This window comes from Buteo buteo, chromosome 4, assembly GCF_964188355.1.
Source record: "Buteo buteo chromosome 4, bButBut1.hap1.1, whole genome shotgun sequence".
In the NCBI taxonomy this organism is placed as follows: Eukaryota; Metazoa; Chordata; class Aves; order Accipitriformes; family Accipitridae; genus Buteo; species Buteo buteo.
Genome location: NC_134174.1, coordinates 24,343,393 through 24,364,846, shown reverse-complemented (window position 1 = coordinate 24,364,846; position 21,454 = coordinate 24,343,393). Strand labels below are relative to the sequence as shown.

At 37.8% G+C, this 21,454-nt stretch overlaps 1 protein-coding gene across 3 annotated transcripts in view; it reads right to left on the bottom strand.

Moving 5' to 3' along the window:
• Window positions 1-910: 910 nt before the first annotated feature.
• The window catches only part of WASL (WASP like actin nucleation promoting factor), a 51,701-nt gene continuing 31,157 nt past the window's right edge, over window positions 911-21,454 (bottom strand). The window contains exons 5-13 of one of the 3 annotated variants that reach the window (XM_075024978.1): window positions 18,246-18,269; window positions 13,114-13,282; window positions 9,580-9,622; window positions 9,041-9,194; window positions 8,201-8,218; window positions 5,252-5,772; window positions 3,978-4,086; window positions 1,845-1,938; window positions 911-1,113 (exon numbers count right to left, since the gene is read on the bottom strand). In XM_075024978.1, coding sequence (XP_074881079.1) covers window positions 1,877-1,938; window positions 3,978-4,086; window positions 5,252-5,772; window positions 8,201-8,218; window positions 9,041-9,194; window positions 9,580-9,622; window positions 13,114-13,282; window positions 18,246-18,269 — 1,100 coding nt within the window. In that variant the 3' untranslated portion in view covers window positions 911-1,113; window positions 1,845-1,876. Of the gene's footprint in view, window positions 1,939-3,977; window positions 4,087-5,251; window positions 5,773-8,200; window positions 8,219-9,040; window positions 9,195-9,579; window positions 9,623-13,113; window positions 13,283-18,245; window positions 18,270-21,454 lie in introns of all 3 variants that reach the window. The other 2 variants (XM_075024977.1, XM_075024980.1) reach the window with 2 other exon arrangements.

Genomic DNA, 21,454 nt, shown 5'->3' with positions numbered 1-21,454 from the left:
TACAAATATTTTCCCTATACACAAGTTCTTAACTCCACTGCCATTAGCTACCCCAGGCTGCACTTGCACTTGATCCAATGCTCAAGCCATTACAGCAGCAAAGCTAATAGGAAGTGTTTCTAGCAGCAGAGGGCAATGCGAAAGTTACCGCAAGAAAGTGAGACCACTTGGAAATTTTTTTCCTAAAGTTATGTGCTTAAATTACCCTTAGAAGGAAGTTAGCATCCTCTGAATAATTTAACTACAACCTTACCTCTCCCACTACTTTTCAGCAACTTTCCTTTCTTCTCGTATGACTAAATTAATTCGCTAAAGACTAAGTTATATCTGGGTTAGAAATCCAAGCCGTATCATGCAGGTCCAGCCTGTCAAGATCAGGTCAACACTGGGTTTCAGTCAATACAATTCCGATAACTTAAATTTAGTTTGATAGCTTGACTACAGTCAAAGACCCAGGACACTATGCATTAACTATGCTCCAAATATGACTGACTTAACTAAACATTCCGTGTCAGATAATGTGGTTTTTAAAAAGATTTTCTACCTGAAAGTAAGTACAGTAATTAATGCTGCAGATATTAAATACCCACATAGCATAGATTAGTATTTTGTAATAGGCAGATATGCCAATGTTTACTGCACTACAAAGTACAACTTATATAAATGTGCAAGCTGTGAAATGAGAAACCCATTTTCCGTCCGCTTACTCAAATACTACTCCTGTGAATCGGGTTCTTGATCTTCATCATAACCCTTGGTCTTAAAGCCAACATACGAAGACAGAATATTGCCATAAAGTTCAGTACTTATTCAAAGTGTATATTCTGAGTTAATGGCTTTCCAACTTTATGGATGTAGGATTGGTGTTTCAGCATTTGTTGTGTACCATAACGCAAAGACTGCAAAGTAATACCACTTATGTTTACTTTATTAATACACCAATGTCCTACAAATTTAAAAAAGTAATTAAACATTATTGAAGCAAGCATTAAACGCAGCCCTTCAGCCTGAAAACCACATAAAATTGATTTTAAAAATAAATCAAACTGTAGCAATTGCCAGCCTCCAGTATAGCCCCCAGTAATTTACACTTCTTCATTCTGAAAGTAAGAGCTGGGAAGGAAAAAAAAAAAAAAAATAGACTGAACTTGTCTGTATCAAAGATGCTTTTACCACTATTACAATGTAAAGCCACCCTGTTCAGCTTCAGATAGAGAGTTCCCTAATTGAAGGATTAATTACCACTGCTGTTCAATAGCAGTCAGTATTGCTATAGTTAGGGCAAGGTAATCTTCACATCTAGTTGTGCATTTCTGCAGCGATTTTATGTAAAGCATACTGCTAAGATTTGAACTGCAATGTTGTGATGTATTTGAAACCATGCAATAGTATAAACCAACCTCAACATTCGTGTAGCATTGCATTTGAAATGAAGGGTCTAAATAAACTAAGAGCTGCATCACTTAAAGAACATAGTGCTATACTAGGTTTTAATAAGAAATTTAGATACAGAAAAAGTAGGGTATGAAAATAGTGTTTTCCTTCTTGCATTATAACTAAATTACATTAAGGTTTTTGTCAGTCTCACATATTATATTTAAACTCCCTCATTGATGGAATGGAAAGTATTCACATGTACATGATCATCCAGGTGTAAACTTGCACACATTAACAGGGAGTAGCTTTGTAGAGGATTATGACAAACCTTTACAGATTAAATGAGGTATTGCACAGATTAATAAAAAAGCAAAAGGCAACAAAAATATACAGCAAATTGGTAGAACATTTACATTATAATTTTACAGAATCCATAGACAGAAAGTAGTGTTTAGTATATCATTCACCTTAAAAAATATATATATATAATAATATATGATCAATCATCCCATTCGTCATCATCCTCAAAGTCTTCTTCATCATCTTCATCCTCATCTTCATCTGTTTAAGACAAAAAAAGCAAGTCACTTGCATGCACTGAATTAACATGACAAAAGTGGTATTGATTTCTCCCACAACTTTCTGAGAACAGAACAATCAGTTCAAGCAGGTCACAACAATACATTTGGTAATACTCTATTTTAAGATTTCTAGACATGACATACAGTTTAGATAGATACTGGCTGAAAGTTAAGTCTAACTTGTTTCCTTTCTCCTTCCTTTCCCCAGGTAGGAAAAAAATGTGTCTTGTTTTCTGCTATGAGAAAAAGAATCAGAATTTCTCATTTAAAACTTACTACTCTTTCTTAGAAAATATGAGAGTGGCCAGCTTGTTCCATATTGGGTTTTAAGCTTCAAGGACAGATTAATTTCTGAAACACAAGAACTTCTTCCCCAGGTTTACTACATAATGGGATAGCTGTTTACTGTACAAGCAGATAAAAAAACCTGTGAGCTAAAGACTGTTGTGGTTAATGGAATATTCTAAGCTGTGTAACGCACACCAACTTCAACATCAATGTTGGTTGTTAACTTTATTCAGCCTTCCACTATTTTTATATGTATCATAATTTAAAAAATTGTAGCCTGTTAAAATTAAACTACTTATTTGTTAGGCAAGAGCATTTCCTTCTGTTCTGGTTTTGGCTGGGATAGAGTTAATTGTCTTCCTAGTAGCTGGTATAGTGTTATCTTTTGGGTTTGGTAGGAGAAGAATATTGATGACACACTGATGTTTTCAGTTGTTCCTAAGTAATGTTTAGACTAAACTCAAGGATTTTTCAGCTTCTCATGCCCAGCCAGCAAGAAGGCTGGAGGGGCACAAGAAGGTGGGAGGGGACACAGCCAGGGCAGCTGACCCAAACTGGCCAAAGGGGTATTCCATACCATGTGATGTCATGCCTAGTATATAAACTGTGGGGAGTGGGGCTGGGGGGAACTGCTGCTCGGGAACTAACTGGGCGTCAGTCAGCAGGTGGTGAGCAACTGCACTGTGCATCACTTCTATATTCCAATCCTTTTATTATTATTATTGTCATTTTATTATTTTTGTTATCATCATTAGTTTCTTCTTCTCTGTTCTATTAAACTGTTCTTATCTCAACCCACAAGTTTTACTCCCCCCCACCCCCACCCCAATTCTCTCCCCCATCCCACTGGAGGGGGGAGTGAGTGAGCAGCTGTGTGGTGCTTAGTTGCTGGCTGGGATTAAACCACGACACCTTCCCAAGGAAAATGCTGTATTTAGTACCCTTCCAGTATTTAATTTATGTAAGTACCAAAATTGAAGATTACTACATAGGGCAGTAAATCAACAAACTACATTGCACTTAGTCAAAAGGTCTGCAGACTGCAACCATGGTTTTAGTATCAAGGTAAGCTCTGGAAGAAAAATATATCAGAGCCTAAACAGAAGAGATGTAACCAAACAGCTGCACTGCAGCTACTGAACTGCACTTATTACAAGCTGGTATTTGAGAAATGCAAATCCTCTTGCAGCCTTATTTCTTCCAAGCACTGAAGTGTGAAAAGTCGATTCAGTACTAGTGTGGGACTAGTCAAGTAACACTAGTTATCTGATTATTATCCAGCAGGTGGCATCCAAAGCACAATGGAAGCCACAGTTTTAAGAGCATGAATCTTTTCCAAGTGCTTTGGCTTCGAGAAACAGAAAGCATTAAAAACCTGCCTTCCAAAACATTTTGACAACTTATTTCATCAGACTTCTAGTGGATAAAAATAATTCAGTTGTTAAAAAAAAAAAAAATCCTTATAAGGATATTTATCTTGGTTAGTAATTTTTAATTCAGTATTACTGCAAACTACACCAGTAATTCAAAGTAGCAGGAAGTAACCATTCAACCCATCACTAGGGGTCTGCCTAGAGCATTCTGTATTGGACTATATGCTGAAATCCATGCTTTTTCCCAGCAATATTTTATGTATATCTTATGTCAAATAGAAGCGTTAACTTTTCAAAACCTGACACCATGAGGTCACCAAAAAAAAAAAAAAAAAAAAAAAAAATCTATCAGACTCACCTGAAGAATGAATGGCTTTGCTCCTTTTCTGCATAACTTCCATTAATGCACCCACAATTCCTGAGGTGGGTGCAGGTGTAGGTGGTGCACTCTCCTGACCATCAGATACCTAGGAAAAAAGGATACAGCAGAAAGATGCAATTAGCAAAACAGAACCGATATATTTCGAGACAAACTTTCTTATAAGATTAATGAGTTTATTTTCAGCCAGAAGGAAGAGTGAAACTGCAGTTTGTTTCTTCAGCTCAGGCCAAGTTATTTATACAGAAGTCAACCTTTCCTCTTTTGCCATATGATACAACTGTAGTTAGTCCATACTCAATATTAAATATTTCAGCTCTGACTATCATGAAGTGAACGCTCAGCTAAAGGAAAGCTTCTTAATATGGTTGTACAAGCATGACTTGTGTGGCTGCAGAATCATTATTTATTTTATTGCTGGTATATACCACAAAATATTTTTTCTTGTTTGGGTTTGTTAACCAGGTCTGCTTTGTTTGGGTTGATAATCACTGCTGAAAGTAATAGACTTTGATACTGCATCCCTGTAATGGCAAATAAATATTAACATGCCCTCACACTTTTTACATCAGAAGCCTCAAGTGCAGAAGAGTGACCCCCCCCCAAAAAAAAAGAAAAAAAAAGGACCTACAGGCAAAATTATTTTGAAGATATTCAGTGACATCAAGAAAAAATAGTAATAGTAATAGCCTGATAGCCTGAGCTGCAGCAGGAACAGCAGAGGCATCCCTCATGGGTGGCACTTGTCCAGACTCAGGCAGCCACCTCCTTAAAAGCCTCAACATCTGCAGACCACGGGGCCATTTTAAAATGGGGGGGGAAGACAGACAGACCAAAAGAAAAAAAAAAAATCTAGTGTTTGCCTTCCACTGCCATTACTGCAGAACTCATCCCCTGCAGTTGTTTAGATGATTTTACTGAAGTATTCAGGAGACCATCAATCTTTCATAGTTCTTGCAAACATTCTTTACAGCCACAGTATTGTGGTATCATCATTGTAGCATATATGCTTAAAGCTTTACTGAAAAGTGAACAGCGAGTTTGAAAGAAGGATAATTTCATGCACCAATACTCATCTACAGCAAATACGTGTTCTAAGCATTTTCTCAGTACTACTGTTTAAAGCATCAATTCAAAAACCCTAAAAGTTATGATCCAGCCCAAACCAGAGCCACAGTGTACCTTTCACACTGCAATACTGCAGCCATCTGCAAGTCCCTAGGGAACACAGGCAAGAAGCAGCTTTTACTCACGGATTTCAGCTGTATACCCTGTCGTATCTGGTCTAACAGTGCATCTCTTCCTGAGCAGGACACTGGTCGACTGTTCTGTTCTACTTTCTTTAACTGAGCCCCTTCTCTGATTTGATCCAAGAGTGCTGCTTTGTTTCCTGCAGGAACTGGAAGCTGGTGATCAACCTCTGAAGGAAGGCCTGGTGGCGGAGGCGGACCAGGAGGGGGTGGAGGAGGAGGTGGTGGTGGAGGAACAGATGACCCACTTGTGGGTGGTGGTGGCGGAGGAGGAGGGCCGGAGGGTGCGGATGAAGAATGCACTGGCGGCGGCGGAGGATACATCCTGTTGGGAGGAGGCGGGGGCACTGCTGCACCAGGTCGAGATGGCGGTGGAGGTGGAGGTGCCGCCGTGGGAGCTCTGGAAGGAGGTGGCGGTGGTGCCCCTCGGCCCCTGGCCGGGGGGGGAGGAGGGCCCGCGCTATGGGGAGGTGGTGGTGGCGGTGGTGGGGGTCCTCCTCTGCACGGCGGGGGCGGAGGTGGAGCTGGAATGAAACAAACCAATTTACAATTACTTGCTACTCAATACCCGTAAGCCTTTCAGAGACTAGCAGAAAGAGGAAAAAGGCTTCACCTTGCCTTTTGCAAGGATCTCTGTGCCTGTGCAAACTCTACCAATTCTGGATGAAGCTGACTACGGCTGAACGTAAGCTACGCTTATAGGAATGCAAACCAAGTCAAATATAGCCCCTCCGTCTGTGGGGTATTTTGTAAAAGAATCAACACTGCAAGAAGCAGGTGCGGTACATAAAAAGACTATTGAAGTCGCAAAACAACCTTGGTCGTTAATTTTGGTTTGGTCCTATGGTAGTAATTTTCTTCATAATCTGAGTGTATTTTAAGTCAGTGTTTCAATTTCTCATGACAAAATGCAGAAAAAATTTCAAAAGAATCCTCTAAAATTTTGTTGAGCTAGGGCAGAAGGCAAGAGAAAGAGGTTTTAGAAAATACACTTAAAGTGAAACACAGAATTTCCACTTTATAAACTATCCATTATTTAGGGAATTACAGAGGCAAATGTTTTTGAAGTAACATCTTCTAGTAACAAAAAAACCCTACTAATGCATTATGATGCAACATAAAATGACTCTTAATCCCTTTTACTAAAAATTAGTTCCAACAGTATCTTTATGGCCGGGACTGTAGAAAGGAAACAACTTCAGGGCTACCTCAATGCACAGGATCATTTCCATATGAACTGGCCTGGAAATGTACTTGCTCTGCTAATGGCATTTTAAATAGCACCGTTTCATTTCTGCTTCCATTAAGCATCTAATGGATTATGGTACTTTAGGTTGCATGGTTGTTACACGTAACTACTTAACAATCCAGGTGCCATCATACAGCTAAGAAAATTCACATTTGATTTCATATGCTTTGATAACAAAAAAGGTACTACACTCAAGAAGATACTTCTTTACCTCTTCGATTATGTCCTTCCTGTCACATACTGAGAAAGCAGGCTGTCTGCACTAGAATACAGAGGGCATATCCCTAAAAAAGAGATTTTGAGGAAGCAGGAGACACTAGTGCCTCAGTGCCTCCTTCCCTGCTCAACTTAGAGAAACATACCCCTCCTAAAATTGCGTGTTACATTCTTAATTTCCACAAACTGCTGGGTTTTTTCCATCCCTTCAAAAGAACAACATGGGGAGAATCTCCTCTCAAACTTCATGTATTTTCCAAGAGATATACTGCCACTACTCCTGATTTAAAAAAATCCCACTGCTTTTTGGCTGACATGACTGTAGTTTTCTTTTCGGCCATTGGAGGCCAGTATTTTCAAATATAACTTACTCAGAAAGCACTACAGACAGTTTTTCTGTATTACTAGAAAGATACACAACATGGTCATGGTCCAGACTCTGTAGTGTCTGTGCATTTTGAACACAAGGTTTAAGTTTTCTTGTGGGGAAGAGGTTTATCTGGATCATATCTAGAGAGATAAGCCACATCCAATCTGTGGAAACAGAGTTCAGGAGTTTTTATAAGGTGTCATGGTTTAACCCCAGCCAGCAACTCAACTGAAGTGAAATGAGGCAGGAGGAGGAGCAAGGAGGGAGCACCATTACCTCATCCTCTCTCCCTTCCCCCCAAACAGATGGTACAAGCAAAAGCAAGAAAACAATTTAGTTTTTTATAAATGCACATTGTTCTGTACATCACTATTAACAAAAAAAGTTTTTAAAATCTTCTATTGATGGCATTGTCACTAAAAAAACCCAAAAAAACAACAGTACCAAAGCTAGGGAAAGGGCAGGAAAAACAGCAAAGTAACTTCTGTCTGAGCAGAACGATGTGTCTGCAACTCTCTAGTCAGCATCCTAGCAGGGTCAATATGTAAGCACAGAAATTCTTGCAATAAACACAGAAAAATGTGTTTCAGTTGAGAAAGAACACTTCAAACAGCAGTAAAGCCTACACATCAAGTAACATAATTGCGGATAAACCCACTGGAATATTTTATCTACCTCTATCAAAAAGCACAGAGGTAGATTATTATCATGCATGTTAAAGATGAGGCAGCTTTTCTTTCAATTGCATACATGCAAGTGGCCGTAACGTGAAGTTAACACATATGTAATAGAAAAATAGACATTTTTAAAGTATTTTAAACTAGTCATAAGACTCCAATGCAAGTCTTCTCAATCCAATTTTATGGTCAGCAGTCTGGGATCAACAACTCTGTGAACATTTAAACAGAGTTAAGATTATATAATGAAACTGACAGATTTATTACTGAGAAAAAAATCATAACTGAAATTTTGTTTGCAATTTAACTAAGAAGTTTGACTATAATTTTTAGTATTGCAGTCAAACAAATGTAGACTAAGGTTTCTTGTCTAGGAAAGAAATCACACAGCAGCATGAATATTTTGAAGCATATGCTTAGATGCCAGCTCAAATACATACCGCTCCACCGCGGGGGACCTAAGAAATAAATGTAACAAGTCATTGTACCCTGAATGTGTATCTCTTCAGTCACTCGAACAATTTATTCACTAGTTTCAAACTGCTATAATTTCAATGGCATTTATATCCTGTTTCTCTCGAGAACTGTTCTAGGCAAGTTTTTGAAAGTTTGACATTGGCAGTGTAATTTTCAGACTGACTTGTTATGTTCCACTAGATAATGCATCAGCTGAGATCACATTTACATGTTAGGCAGGAAATAGCTTATTTGAGAATTTTCTTGCAGCAGAAGCCTGCTCAAAACTAGCACTTTTTACTTTAAAATAGAAAAAAAAACCTTAAAAAAAATCATATAAAATTTGCAGGTGTCTAGCTGCTGCAAGGCTCATTACACAGTGCTGCCAGGGTAAACGGGCACCATACATACACCCCTCAGCCAGCTGTGTACTACTACCATAACTGACAACAGCAATATGGCTTCTAAGATCTTAATTATCTGTAAGTTTGAGATTATAAATAAATAAGCAACATACACAGTCTGAAAAACCTGTACCGAACATACTGCATAACTCTGCAGTCAGACTAAGTGTTACTGGAAAGTACTTAACTGACATAGATAAGATCCTTATTCTTTTAGGGAACAAGTTCTCCCATGGGTCATGCATGAACATTTTTACATAGTGTATGGTGTACAGAAACATTATGAAATCCAGTGCAACTGCAGTGACATGAAGTCCAGAGAAGAGAATCAAAAATTGTTCATCATCAACAGCTTCTGCTCTAATCCTTAAGGCAAAAAATGCCCTGCTAATTTTTACGTGGAAATAAAACGAATCCCACCTTGTCTGCGCAGTTCATTTTTAACAGCTTCCACACCTCCTGTTTTTTCAATGAAATCATATATGACCTTTGAAGTTTCTTTGTCTTTTAGTTGAGCCTCTGAAATTCCACACATATCAAACAGGTTTTTCAGTTCTGGGTCTAAGTTGTTCACCTGCAAGTCAGACACATTAGTTTTAAGTAGCTTGAAACAGAAGAATTTTTTAAAATATCATTTGTATTGGAAAAAAACCACAAACCACCTAGGTAAAAGGAATAGCAAAGCCAAGTACGCGTCTCTGGGTTGACTTTTCAGTCAGAAAGGACTATTTCAGGAGAGGTAAGTACAAAGTTTTGCATCTTTTCCCCTCAATCCCGGATCCCTCCTATTCCCTTCTACTCCAACATCTATGTTTGCATCATATTATAAAAATCACAATTTATAACTATTTTGATGTACAGTGAACTTTTTATTTAATGCCAATCTTCATAACTTACATGAAAAAGCCTCAAAAGCTTTTAACCATTCAGTGTCTTGAATAACTTATTAAATTACTTACATCAAAACCTGTGTTTGGATCCCAACCAACATGTCCAATGTGTCTAAAAAAGCAAAAAAGTTCATTTAATTGGCATAAAAAGGACCTTGTTAACTAAAGTAACAGGACACCAAGATAACTGGAGATTACTACCAGCTTCTACCTCCACTCTCATTAAGATACTAAGCAATTCTTACTCCTCAGCGCCCCACTTAAGAACAGAATAGTAAAACTTTCTTTACTCCCACTTTTTGTCTTGTGTCAGAAAGACCAAGAGGGGAAGTAATTTCCCCCCTTAGGTTATCGTCTGTGGCAAAACATAAAGGCTCCATGCCACCCTGTGGTGCACAGGGATGGTGATGGAAGGACTGCACAGAGATCAAGGGAGGAGTTTAGTCTTTATATAGTAACTAGACTTCAAGCTACCGCCAAAGTCTTCAGCATCATGTAGCTGGAAGATCTCCTCCTCCCTCTCATCACTGTTTGTTCTCTCATCACGCTTCTCCCATTCACTTCTTCAAAGAAAAGTCAGGACTGTTTTCAGTTGCCAACTTCCTAAGCTTCTAGTAGCCATTTCACGTGGCTACTCAAGTATTTTATGTAATACTATAATTAGCTGAAAAGGCAGAAGAGTTTGTGCCCCTCCGAACTACTTCATCCAACTGCTGTTGGCTGTAGAAGACAGAACCATAAAGTTACAAGCACTCCACGTTTTGGATTTCTTTTTGCCAATGGCCAGTTCTAGAAACTCAGAGTCTTCAGGAAGTCCAACTCAGGGTTTTAAAAATATCAGGTGAGCTATTAGTATCTGACACAGTTTAGCATAAGCTTGTCAAATTACAAGGACTGTTTCACTGTCCTTATACAGTGCCTAGCGCAATAGACCTTGTATTCTTGCTTGGGTCTGTCAGTACCACCAACAGCACAAGTTTTCTTAATGAGAATACTGAAGGTCAATGATCAATTTTGGTTTTGGTGTAACTATGATTAGTCGACTACTTAGTTTGAGGGGCAAGAAGTAAAAGATCTGGTTTAAAATGACATTATGCTACAGAAAAGGCAAAAAAGGAAATGCCCCTGTTTTGCCTAAATATTTAAATGCCTTTCACTACCAAAATATGGAATGATTTATTGATTACAGAATTCTGGATGTTAAGCTACAGCTTGCTTCACATAAGTTAGACATGCAATTCCTAGTCTCATATCCGAGTGTAATGTATTAACTGGCATATGTAAATTGATAGAAATTTACCAGCCAATACAATCTTACCCACATTTCTGCATATCTGTGCAACTCAGGATGCTCTTTTAAGAGGTTGTGAGCATACAACTCAGAGCTTAGTGCACTTAATTGATATTAAAGTTTATATGGAGTAGTGTTAGAATTATTTCTCATTTATTTTTCATCCCTCAGAGTAAAGTAAGTTACTTGTACACACCAACTGTAACATATTTGTTTTCAGAGGTCTTTTCAATGAAAATGCATAATTACCAGGTAACTGCTACTCTTATGTTACTTAAAAGAATGTATACAGCAGTAAGTTATACTAATGTTAAGTAGAGTTTGATTTTTGTTTTGCTCAGAACACTGGAAGTCCACATCTGCCTAACAGAAGGCATTTAAAAGTTTTATCTACTGATTGCAACTTTGTTACTCTTTGTTTATGCCAGATCAATGTTGGTCTTCAGCAGTATCACAGCTCAAGTTATATACAAGTTATCCTACTGGCATATTTGCCTAACAATACCAAACACCAGTTCTCTTATGTTTGCACAAAACCAGCAGTTAAAGTATCTTACATAGTAAGATGACACATGGCCGCACTCTACAGGAAACTTAACTAGACCTCAAGCCGAACAAAATAGACTTTCCATCTTCTTTTGCAAAGGTTCATCACTTACAATTTAATGTTACATTTAGTGACACTAGAACATATCTTCTGTTTGAACTTCATTAAGTATTTAATCATCTTATTCTCAGCTTTTCTAGGTCAGAACCTGGTATATATTATAAACAAAGCTTTGAATTCATTTTATATCTATCCTGCTGCACAATCCCTTCCACAAATTCAGATCAGAGGTACGACACATTAATGCAGATCATTATTTGCAATTTTATCAGTGTATGCTGAAATCTCCACCAGTAGAGCTTCAACAGTGACCAGCTACCAATCACACTTCAATTTTCTTCGTTTCGTTCTTCCTTCTTTTCTGCATTTTACAGTTTAAGTGACACTAATAGATGCAGCACTTCACTGATACTCAGATGAGAAAGAACATGGTTGATGTCTGATTTGTCTAAGCACAGTCTGGCTAAGGAAGCATTTTAGCCCATCTCTCCTTTTACTTTCTGTCCGCTATCCCGTTCTAGAGAACACTCCTGCAAAACACTGTGCAGTAGCATTACTTTAACTGGTAATACCAGCATTACTTTTATGGAGTTTTATTCTGGGAAAGTACATCAGTGGAAGAGATGTAAAATAATGGTTCAAAAGAACAAGACATTCACTTGGCATGTAAACCTCACACTGGTTTTCTAATACTTCATAGAAATTAACATTTCCTGTAACTAATTCAAGCTCTTTAAATTCCTGTTGCTTTAGCAAATAAAGTACACTTTTTTTTTTTAAGGCAGAAGATTAAAATCATAGAATCGCAGAAAGGTTTGGGTTGGAAGGGACCTTAAAGATCATCTAGTTCCAACCCCCCTGCCATGGGCAGGGACACCTTCCACTAGACCAGGCTGCTCAAAGCCCCATCCAACCTGGCCTTGAACACTTCTAGGGATGGGGGGACATCCACAACTTCTCTGGGCAACCTGTTTCAGTGTCTCATCACCCTCACAGTGAAGAACTTCTTCGTTACATCCAAGCTAAATCTACCCAAATACCAAATTATAGTTCAGGAAAACAATAGTTAATTCAGTAAAGTGACCAAAACCAAGTTTCATGGAAGTGAAGCTTAAAATGATACATCCTAACTATCCTAAGAGATTGAAGATACTTAAGAAACAGTATTAGAAAAAACCTAACCCATTCCTAAGAGGTGTATACACGCACACTTTCATCACAAGATATGGGTACTAGCAGACATATAAGAATAAGTAAGTTTGTAAACAGAAAGCCAGAGATAAAAACATGGCTATGTCATTTCTGCTGTTATGACAAGTCAGGACCCGCGTGTGTATTCTGCATGACAAAGCACTGCTAAGCAGGCACAGCTGTGAGAATAATAGTGTTAAGAGTTGACCATTGAGGCTGAATATGAATCTGCACTGAGCTGACTACTTCAATAAGGCATCTCCATTCTAAGCTATTTTAGGATAGCAAGTTACTTTTTGTTTACAGCTGCAGTAAACTCCTCACCTGTGTATAAGCTAACTTGCTTTTAAACCCTGCAGCATTCCAGCTAGCATTCACTGTAGTTCAGGTTACACACAACAGTCACACATTCAAGTCTTGAGCATGTGCAAGTATAATTGACACAAACCCCGCCCCCCAAAACAATAAAAAACCCCACCCACCAAAACCCAAACCCAGTAAAAAAAGTCCTTACTGGAAATTAGATGGCGTTCCAATATCTGCCTTTGTCAATCTTCTCTTTTTAGTTTTTCCTTTCTTCTTTTCTTTGGTATATGAAATATTATTGACTTGTGGAGTATAAAATCTGTTTGTTGTAATTTCTGGGTTTTTGATATCAACAGTTGCCATTGGTAGATTTGGGCCTGTGAAGGTAAGGTACAGGATTTCTACTTTTGTGTTTCAACATAGCCATATTTAACCCACAAACTTTTGAGTGGTAAAATACTTGCACTGTAGCCATAGCTATACATGCCACATGCATCCGGCTGGGTTCTGGATGTCAGACACATAGACTAAGTTATTTGCCAAAGGAAGGAAAAAAAAAAGTTGCTAGAGCAGAGCAATGGCAGAAAAATTTTCTAAACTAGAATTTGTTTTTTTGAAAATTTGGCAAAGAAAGCCTTTTTAAACGAAAGAGTTTTCATGTGCACAGAACACATGGATTAAGGCGCATTAAAGTACAGCATAGCTACAATGCTAGACAAGATCAAAGAAGTGAGTGCCATAAGCAGTAACACCCAGGACACCATTACCTTTACAGCACAGTAAACCGATCTTAAAGCAGAGGGAACCTTTACTTATTAAGGCCCAAGTGGGAGTGTTTTCTGCCACTGCACACAGAACCTGAACATCACAAGAACTTCAGAAGGCCCCTCTGGACACACTATTGTCTTCAAATATAGCACAATATCTATGGAACTATTCAGGATTTCTTATGTCTTACTCTTTGACAGGTTTGCAAAATAATTGAAGTCCCAGATAAGAAACAGAGCTTGAAGAGTAATGACAGTAAAAACAGCACCAGAAATACAAATTAAACACTCAAATTATGAATTATGTTCTCAAACCTCATTCTTCATTATAAACAATTCTGAATTATTACTCTAGTTACTTAAAATGCATCTGAATTATACTACTACCAATTTTAGCATTTTAGTACTATGTTACTCATGTAATACTAACAAATAAAAATACCTAGCATGTTTTCCACGCAGGTTTTTTAGCTTTGACAGAAGATAACTCTTGACATAAGCAAGTGATAGTAGTATTTAAATACTAAGAGGCAATTTGTGCATTTTACATATATATACACACACACGTATGTATACACATACACATATTTTTAAAAAAAACAAAAGAGACAAGTAATTTCAGTTTTGGAAGAATAAGATTAAGCAGTCAATTTAAGACCAGTTTGGTCAGAAATAGTTTGAAAACATCCTCTACTTGCCTATGAGTTACTACCCAATGGCTAGCAAATCAATTAAAATAAGACTCATGCATACAGTCTTACTGGGCAGATGATAAAAAAGTCTAATTAGACTTTGATAAATCTGAACCTTATCTTGACACTATTTTTTATAACTGCATTTTGTATGGATAATTCAAAGCTCTCTAAGCATTCTGAAAGGAGAACAAGCCTTAGGTTTCACAGTCCAAAGTCCAAATCAGAAAGGAGAAGCAGACAATACAATGGATAACACAGCTGACATCCTTAGTTTAGCACCTCAGTGGGAAGCACCTAGTACTGGCCAGAACAAGAAACAAGAACAGAAACACGACACTGGGCTAGAAAAAACTTATCTAAAAACATATGACAACTCCTATGTTCCTGTAGGAGTCTTAAATCACAAGATTTAAAATTGCATTGAAGCTGCAGGAAGGAGAGTTTCTGAAGTGTTTTCTGCTAAGCAGAAATGCTTTGATCTAGAGATGTTGTGACCTAGACAACTGTCCTTTGAGAATACCAAAGCACAAACTGACCACATACAACTATGCAAAACAACTTGCATTGTTAAAGTTCCACTTAAAGTTAGCATTAAATTCACTAATCATCAAATATTATCAACCCAAAACATAACAAGTGGAGTTCAGTAAAATCTTCAGGATGAATTGAAAATTACAGTCTTAATTTTATTAGATACAAACCCAAAACCACTGTAGGAGTTCATTTTCACTTTAATCATCTATTATATTTTCTCTATTATATTGTCTCTATTTTCACCTATTATATTGATATTTGTAGTTTCAACAGCTGTACTGATGTTCAAAAAGAAACACGTACCTTTGCAATGCTAGGAAGATTGTGATATTCTTTTCACAATTCCTAACAGTCCTTGAAAATGCACCTTTTTGCATGTAAAATCCTGAACTAACCATACATGGTTTTAGCCATGTAAAGCAGCAGCCATTTGCAAATTGAAGTTTTATTCAGCTGAGCTCAAATTAAGGATTGATAGCCTGATTCCTTCATACTAATAATATTCATACAAGAGATCACAGTAAACTCTTAAAAGATGAAAATTTTTCTTACCGTCAGGTTTAGACCTTAGATGTCCACGAGGAATAAAAGAACCTTGGAAAGAATTGTACTCTTCTAGAACTGCCATATTTATATCCAGTAAAATTTTCCCCATCATAAGACATGCACCTTCCCCATCAGGTGTAGACAGCTCAATAAATGAAGATGACAGAGGCATATAGAGCTCATCATTAGGAAGCACCTGGCAGTACAGTGGCCTTAAGCATCCACTGTTATCAAGATCTGCGACATCTCCAGAAGGGGCTCCAGAAAATGTAGTACAGAACATTTTGAAATGTTAATTCTATGAAATTCTCTGTGTTCTATTTAGAACCTCTCTAGGCATCTGTCCCAGACTACAGACAGCGCTACAATAAATGCAAACTGTACTAGTTAACAGCTGAAACAAAATTCTGCCACATGGTTCTTAAAGATTTCCTCAAAACCTAATTCTCTGACAAATCCTTGTTTCATCCAGAACTTCACCAAGAGGTCAGTTCAACTACAATAACTCTTCTTTATTTGCATGAAGAGACCTAGCTATTGCAAATGAGTAGAACATAAATCCCAGGAAATTACAGACTAATACATTTTACATAACCGTTAATGCCAATTTGATTTTAATCCTGCAATTCTACAAAAAAAAAAAATCTTTAATCTGTACCATTGAAAACGTCATATGAAAAGACAGAATGCTTTTTCCATGCAGCTTCAATATATGCAGAAAATCCAGACAAACAAGCCCCACTAAAACAAAATTCCCCACGGTATTTCAAGCATGGATCATGTGAGTACAGAAGTGTGACTGTTCTTGTTTTTCAATTTTAAAGGTAATTATGCATTGATACTCAGTACAAAAAAAACAGGTGTTCCTTTTTTTCCCCAATAGACTTTCACTGCATATGGAGAGTAAAACAAAAACCAGCTGATATTACAACAGTTTTTTCCCAGTTACCTGCTGATAGTATGTATCTGCTCTGGTCTGAGTTCCAAATGCTGAAATGCAGAGGCTATAACCCATGCCCTGAGTATGTCTCACCTGTGACTACAGAGGACATGAACACACCTAACTTTTTGCCAGCAGAGAAGCCAGACTTTACAGAATTTGACAGAATCAGAAAAGGTAGACAGACAGGTTGTGAAAGAGTACATGGACTCCCAGTGAAACAGTTCACTAAAAAAGCAGAGATGCTCAGAGCTTTGACTAGTGATTATAAACCTAAAACATTGGGCAAAGCTATGTATTCCACAGAATATTCAACATAAAGGCATAGGATCAATGAACACAAGTTTAGTATGCAGTATTTTTCTCAAAAAAATGTTGTTGTCTGAGATATTAGAGGATTAATTATGAGAGTATTTTAAGCACAAAAGTTTTAGCAGAGTTAGTTCTCTTAAATCTTATTCCAATCACAGATAGTGAACTAGACAAACAAATTGTTTGTCTTACTGTTGGTAACATTTACAGTAGAGACAAAGGCTAAATTTTTTTTTGTGGTAGGTGGCACTACACAGTCACCACTGTTTTAATTCCCAACTACTCTGCAGACATTGCTATCAGGGATGCAATGCTTACGTGAGCAGAAGCAAATGTCACTCAAGAGGCAGAACAGTTAAAATCTTCTGAAAGCTCAGAAAAGCTGGTAACATGATCATGGATGGTATTACTATGACTGAAAACTAAACAAGCCAGTCCCAGTTGAAGGAATCAATACTCAAAACGCCTGGCCTAAACTGATGATTGCCTGAACTTCCTCAAAACTTAACATTTATGAAAAAGGAAGAGTAATTATTTGAGAAGTATGCCACACGAGAGAGGCTTTATTTGGATATAAAAGACATCAGTAATTCCCATAATTCAGGATTAGTTAAGGATTATTTATTTTGGTAAGCTACCGAGACACTTGGATGTCTTGTTCAGTACAAATTTAAGACTACCTCCTCAGGCCATAAGGGGACCTCAGATGATCAGTTGCCTATACACTTGCTCAAGCAGCAAACTAACAAATACAGTGATATGACCCATGATCTGGATCACCAACAGAAATATCACAGGAGAAATCACTTTTTAACTTGTGTGAATTCAGAACTACAAAGACTCCAAATTTGATATTCTTTGATGTGCATTTTTCACTTGATTTTAGAATAGATGGTAAAAAGTTTTTGGATCAAATTGAAACATAGTTTTGACTCCTTCCATCAATTTAATGAGAGGATCTCCTGAGGAACATGTATCTTCATGCCAGTGAGATGTATGCCCGAGGGGCAAACAGATTCAAATAATCCTTCTTCATGCAAACATAAGTTTAATATTGACAAACATATGACCAAAAGGCTACGTTACAAAGTTAGCCAGATACACCGAAACTGAAACTTTATGGATGTTTTAGGAAATCTGTCATCATCATGCCTGCCTGTAGACAAATAGGCTAACTTTTAATTTCAGCAAGGTTCTGTATAGTGATCTTATCTATATATGCATATTCTGAAGATCAAGCAGCAAATGCAAGGTACAAAGTTTTCTTCTCAGTTTAAGCTGAAGGGCCTCTGTCCTATTTGCAACAAAACATGCTCCTCCAAAAACATTCTTTATAAATGCCAGCTAAGCCACAAATCGTTCAGGCTACAACTAAACAAATACCAAAGAACAGAAACAAAATAAGTATACCAACCTCCAGAATAAGAGTTTACTGCTTTTGCCACCACATGACTATCCTGAATAAGTCCAAAACAAAGGTATATATACACAGTAAATGACAGCAGTAGGAAAAAATAAAAGGCAGTGATTCATGCAAAAAGCTTACCATTTGGTGGGTCTCGTCTTTTTTCTGTTGAAAAAGAAAAAGAGCTATTTATTCATAGGTATCACAGGAAAAATTCATTCTAAATTTTAGTTTCTAGTGAAGCTTTCAATGACCTTGAACTAAACTTAAGAATTTATTAATATCCTTAATGCCTACTTGTTGTGCAGTTGAAACAAAGCATTACAGAACAATAAAACCCCAATCTTGGATAATAAGCACTGATTTCAAGTGAGCAAACCAAGTAGGAGCATAAAGAAATAGCTACTGAGTTGGTTTCAGAGATTTTGACTCCAAAGTAAGGTGAAATATTCAAAAAGCAGCTGTTTTGGTACAGAAAGATTTTTGAAACATTATGCTTTCTGGTTTCCAGTGAATGAGGCTGTTCTTTCATTTTTATTTGAAATATAATTAGCACTTTTATACAGTATTGTTCTCTCGCAGAACCTAAAATGTATAATAATTATTTTTGGTTTTATACAAAGAAAATAGGACACAGGGGCAAGATACTTCATCTATGTTATCCAACAGGTAAATGAACAATATGGAACAGAACCAGAATCTCCTTAGTAGTAATCTCATATTCTATTCACAAAGCTAAACTGTTTCACAAACCATGAAGAATTTGGTTTGATGATTTAAAATGTAGTTGTAAACATTTCACACCTCAGTACTCTCAGCCTATAATAGTAAATTCTCCTTTAAAGGTGGTTTCCCTCACTTGCTATTAATTCCTATCCACCACAAATAACATTTACCTACCCTGCAATCATCCTTCAAAACCCCCAGTGCACAGCTACGCTATTTGTATACCTACACACACACACACACTTAAGAATTTTGGATTTAGCGGTACCCATATGGGCAAACAGTGTGTCACCTCACCACACCTAAAAACATCCCTCCCTTTCAGATCTGGAGTATCTGAAATCTAACAGGGGCTCCCAAGACTTTTGTATTAAGAATCTGTAACAGACATTTCACTTTTCAGCAAGTCCCAGAAAAACTGCTAACCCGTTACATTTTCTCCAGATACAAACATAAGGGGAAGAGAGAAGGTGCCTCCACAGATGATGTTGACCTTGTCCTAGCAATATTTTTAAAAAAATCTACAATCCTAAGTGTGCAAGGCAAGTCAGCCTCATATTAGTCAGCTGATCTTCAGGTAGGAATAAAGAAGCTGTCAAGGTCATCAAACCTTCAGAGGAAGGTGACCAAAACCCCTTGAGGATCAACCTTTGCTGAGCAGGCCTTCTAAAGACAGACAGTTGCCTCTTAGCTCACAGCAGGTTAGTTTTAGGCACAGAGGTGGAGAACCTCTGCAAGGGTGCCTCGGCGAAAGGTATCAGATCTGATGGGGGGGGGGGGGGGCCTTTTTCCTCAAATACTGTGCTTTCTTTTCCTAGAATATTCAGTTTAAGAAACCACTCATGTTGTACTGAAAAAGAAAGAAAAAAACAACCACCCCCCCAAACCAACACACCAAACTCAACTTTTGGAACATAATTAAGTTTTATCCAACAACTCAGAGACAGCAAAGGAGAGTGCAGGACTGATTGCAAGTCATTTGGCACAGGATGGGAAGCTGGCAAAAGCAGGAGGTATTCACAGGAAGTGTGAAGTGGCCTTGTGCCAAATCATGGGAATCCATTAAAATTTTCATTAGAAGAAACAGTTCAAGAGATAAGATAGTGGAACACAAAGCAAGACATTTTAAACACTTCCTGTAATTTTTGCTGGGTATACAAAAGATTAATTTGCGGTCCAAAGACACTAGCTGTTCTTCTGTGGTTCCCACTGCTGACTAGGAAATATGAACTCCTGTTCTGAAGTGCAGGTGACCTGACTGGAGAGTGGCATATTTCTCCTTTTTTGAAGATGCAAGATGCCCAAAGATCCAAAAGAGATCAACTTCACCAGCTGCCTGTGTCCAAGAAACACAGCTCCCTTCAATAAGTATTCCTGGAAACAAGAATGATCTCTGCTGAGACTTGAATCCAATGCAAGCTGAGCACTTCAGAGATGCCCTTGTCTCCCAGGCAGCAAAAACAAAAGCTGTGACCAAAGACGCAAAAAAAAAGAATGCTCTCCATATTAAGTATCCAGCTTGAAGCTTATGAAGTGCGTTAGGAACGGCATGAGGAGCCAAAAGCTTGTGGAGGAAAAAGGCGGCTTCAGAGAGGACTAACGGAGCTCCCACCCATGAGCTACAAGCTGTCCAATAAAAATTGGTCAAGAAGCCTCCTACTTCAGGAAGGCAGTTAAGAACAAGGCTCTGTTCCACACTTCTCTGCTGCCCTTTTATGGCTGAGTGCTCAGCGCTCAGCATGTGGAGAGGACACTCGTGTGTGTACACACATTAACATTTCTGAGGCAAAATAAAAACTAATGGTACCTACATGCAAGAACACCCCAAGTGAGAATGTACTACACTGACGAGCACTGAGAGGAGAAACAGTGTGTTCACCCTGCTTCACGGGGGAATTATTTGGGATCCGTTTAAGAAGTAAATGGAGAGATTATTTAAATAAGTCCACCAGAGAAAATAACTAATTATAGTAATTTGTTCCTAACCTAAGTTTAAGGACTTAATTGACTTAAGAAAAAAAAATAATCAGAATTTAGCTAGATGAAAACCAGCCTGATATTAAAAAGATTTAGACAACACATCGATAATTCTTTCTCTGCCTTTCTCCCTCATTTTCTTCTTTGTTAGATATTTTGTACATTTGCAAGCTTTTGTAGATTCTCTATTTGGAGCCAAACTTTCACCTCTCTGGACTTCCAGATGCACTTACTCAGGAGTGGTCTGTATAATGGAGTGCATTTCATGCCAAGTGAGGAAGAGCAGAATGCTGTTTCCTCTTCTTGCACATGTGAGAATGTTTTGCGTATTAGTCTCGGCACCAAGACATAGTTTCATGAGCCAGAACTGCTGTTCTTGCTACCTTCCAACAACATAAGCTTTCCATAAGACTCCTGGAAAAGTCTCCTAGCAAGCCCTGAATGGTATAATAGGCTGCTAAGTGATCCCATAGAGTACTCGTTTCAGTTGAAAGGATGTCAGGTGGCATTGCTATGAAATGAAACATTTTGGAAAGCATGGGAGTAAAAAACACATTAAAACAGAAAAGCATCAAAACTACCAGACTATTACCTTTGTGTCTGAGAAGTTAAGATGCATTAGAATACATACACACAATTTGTATATA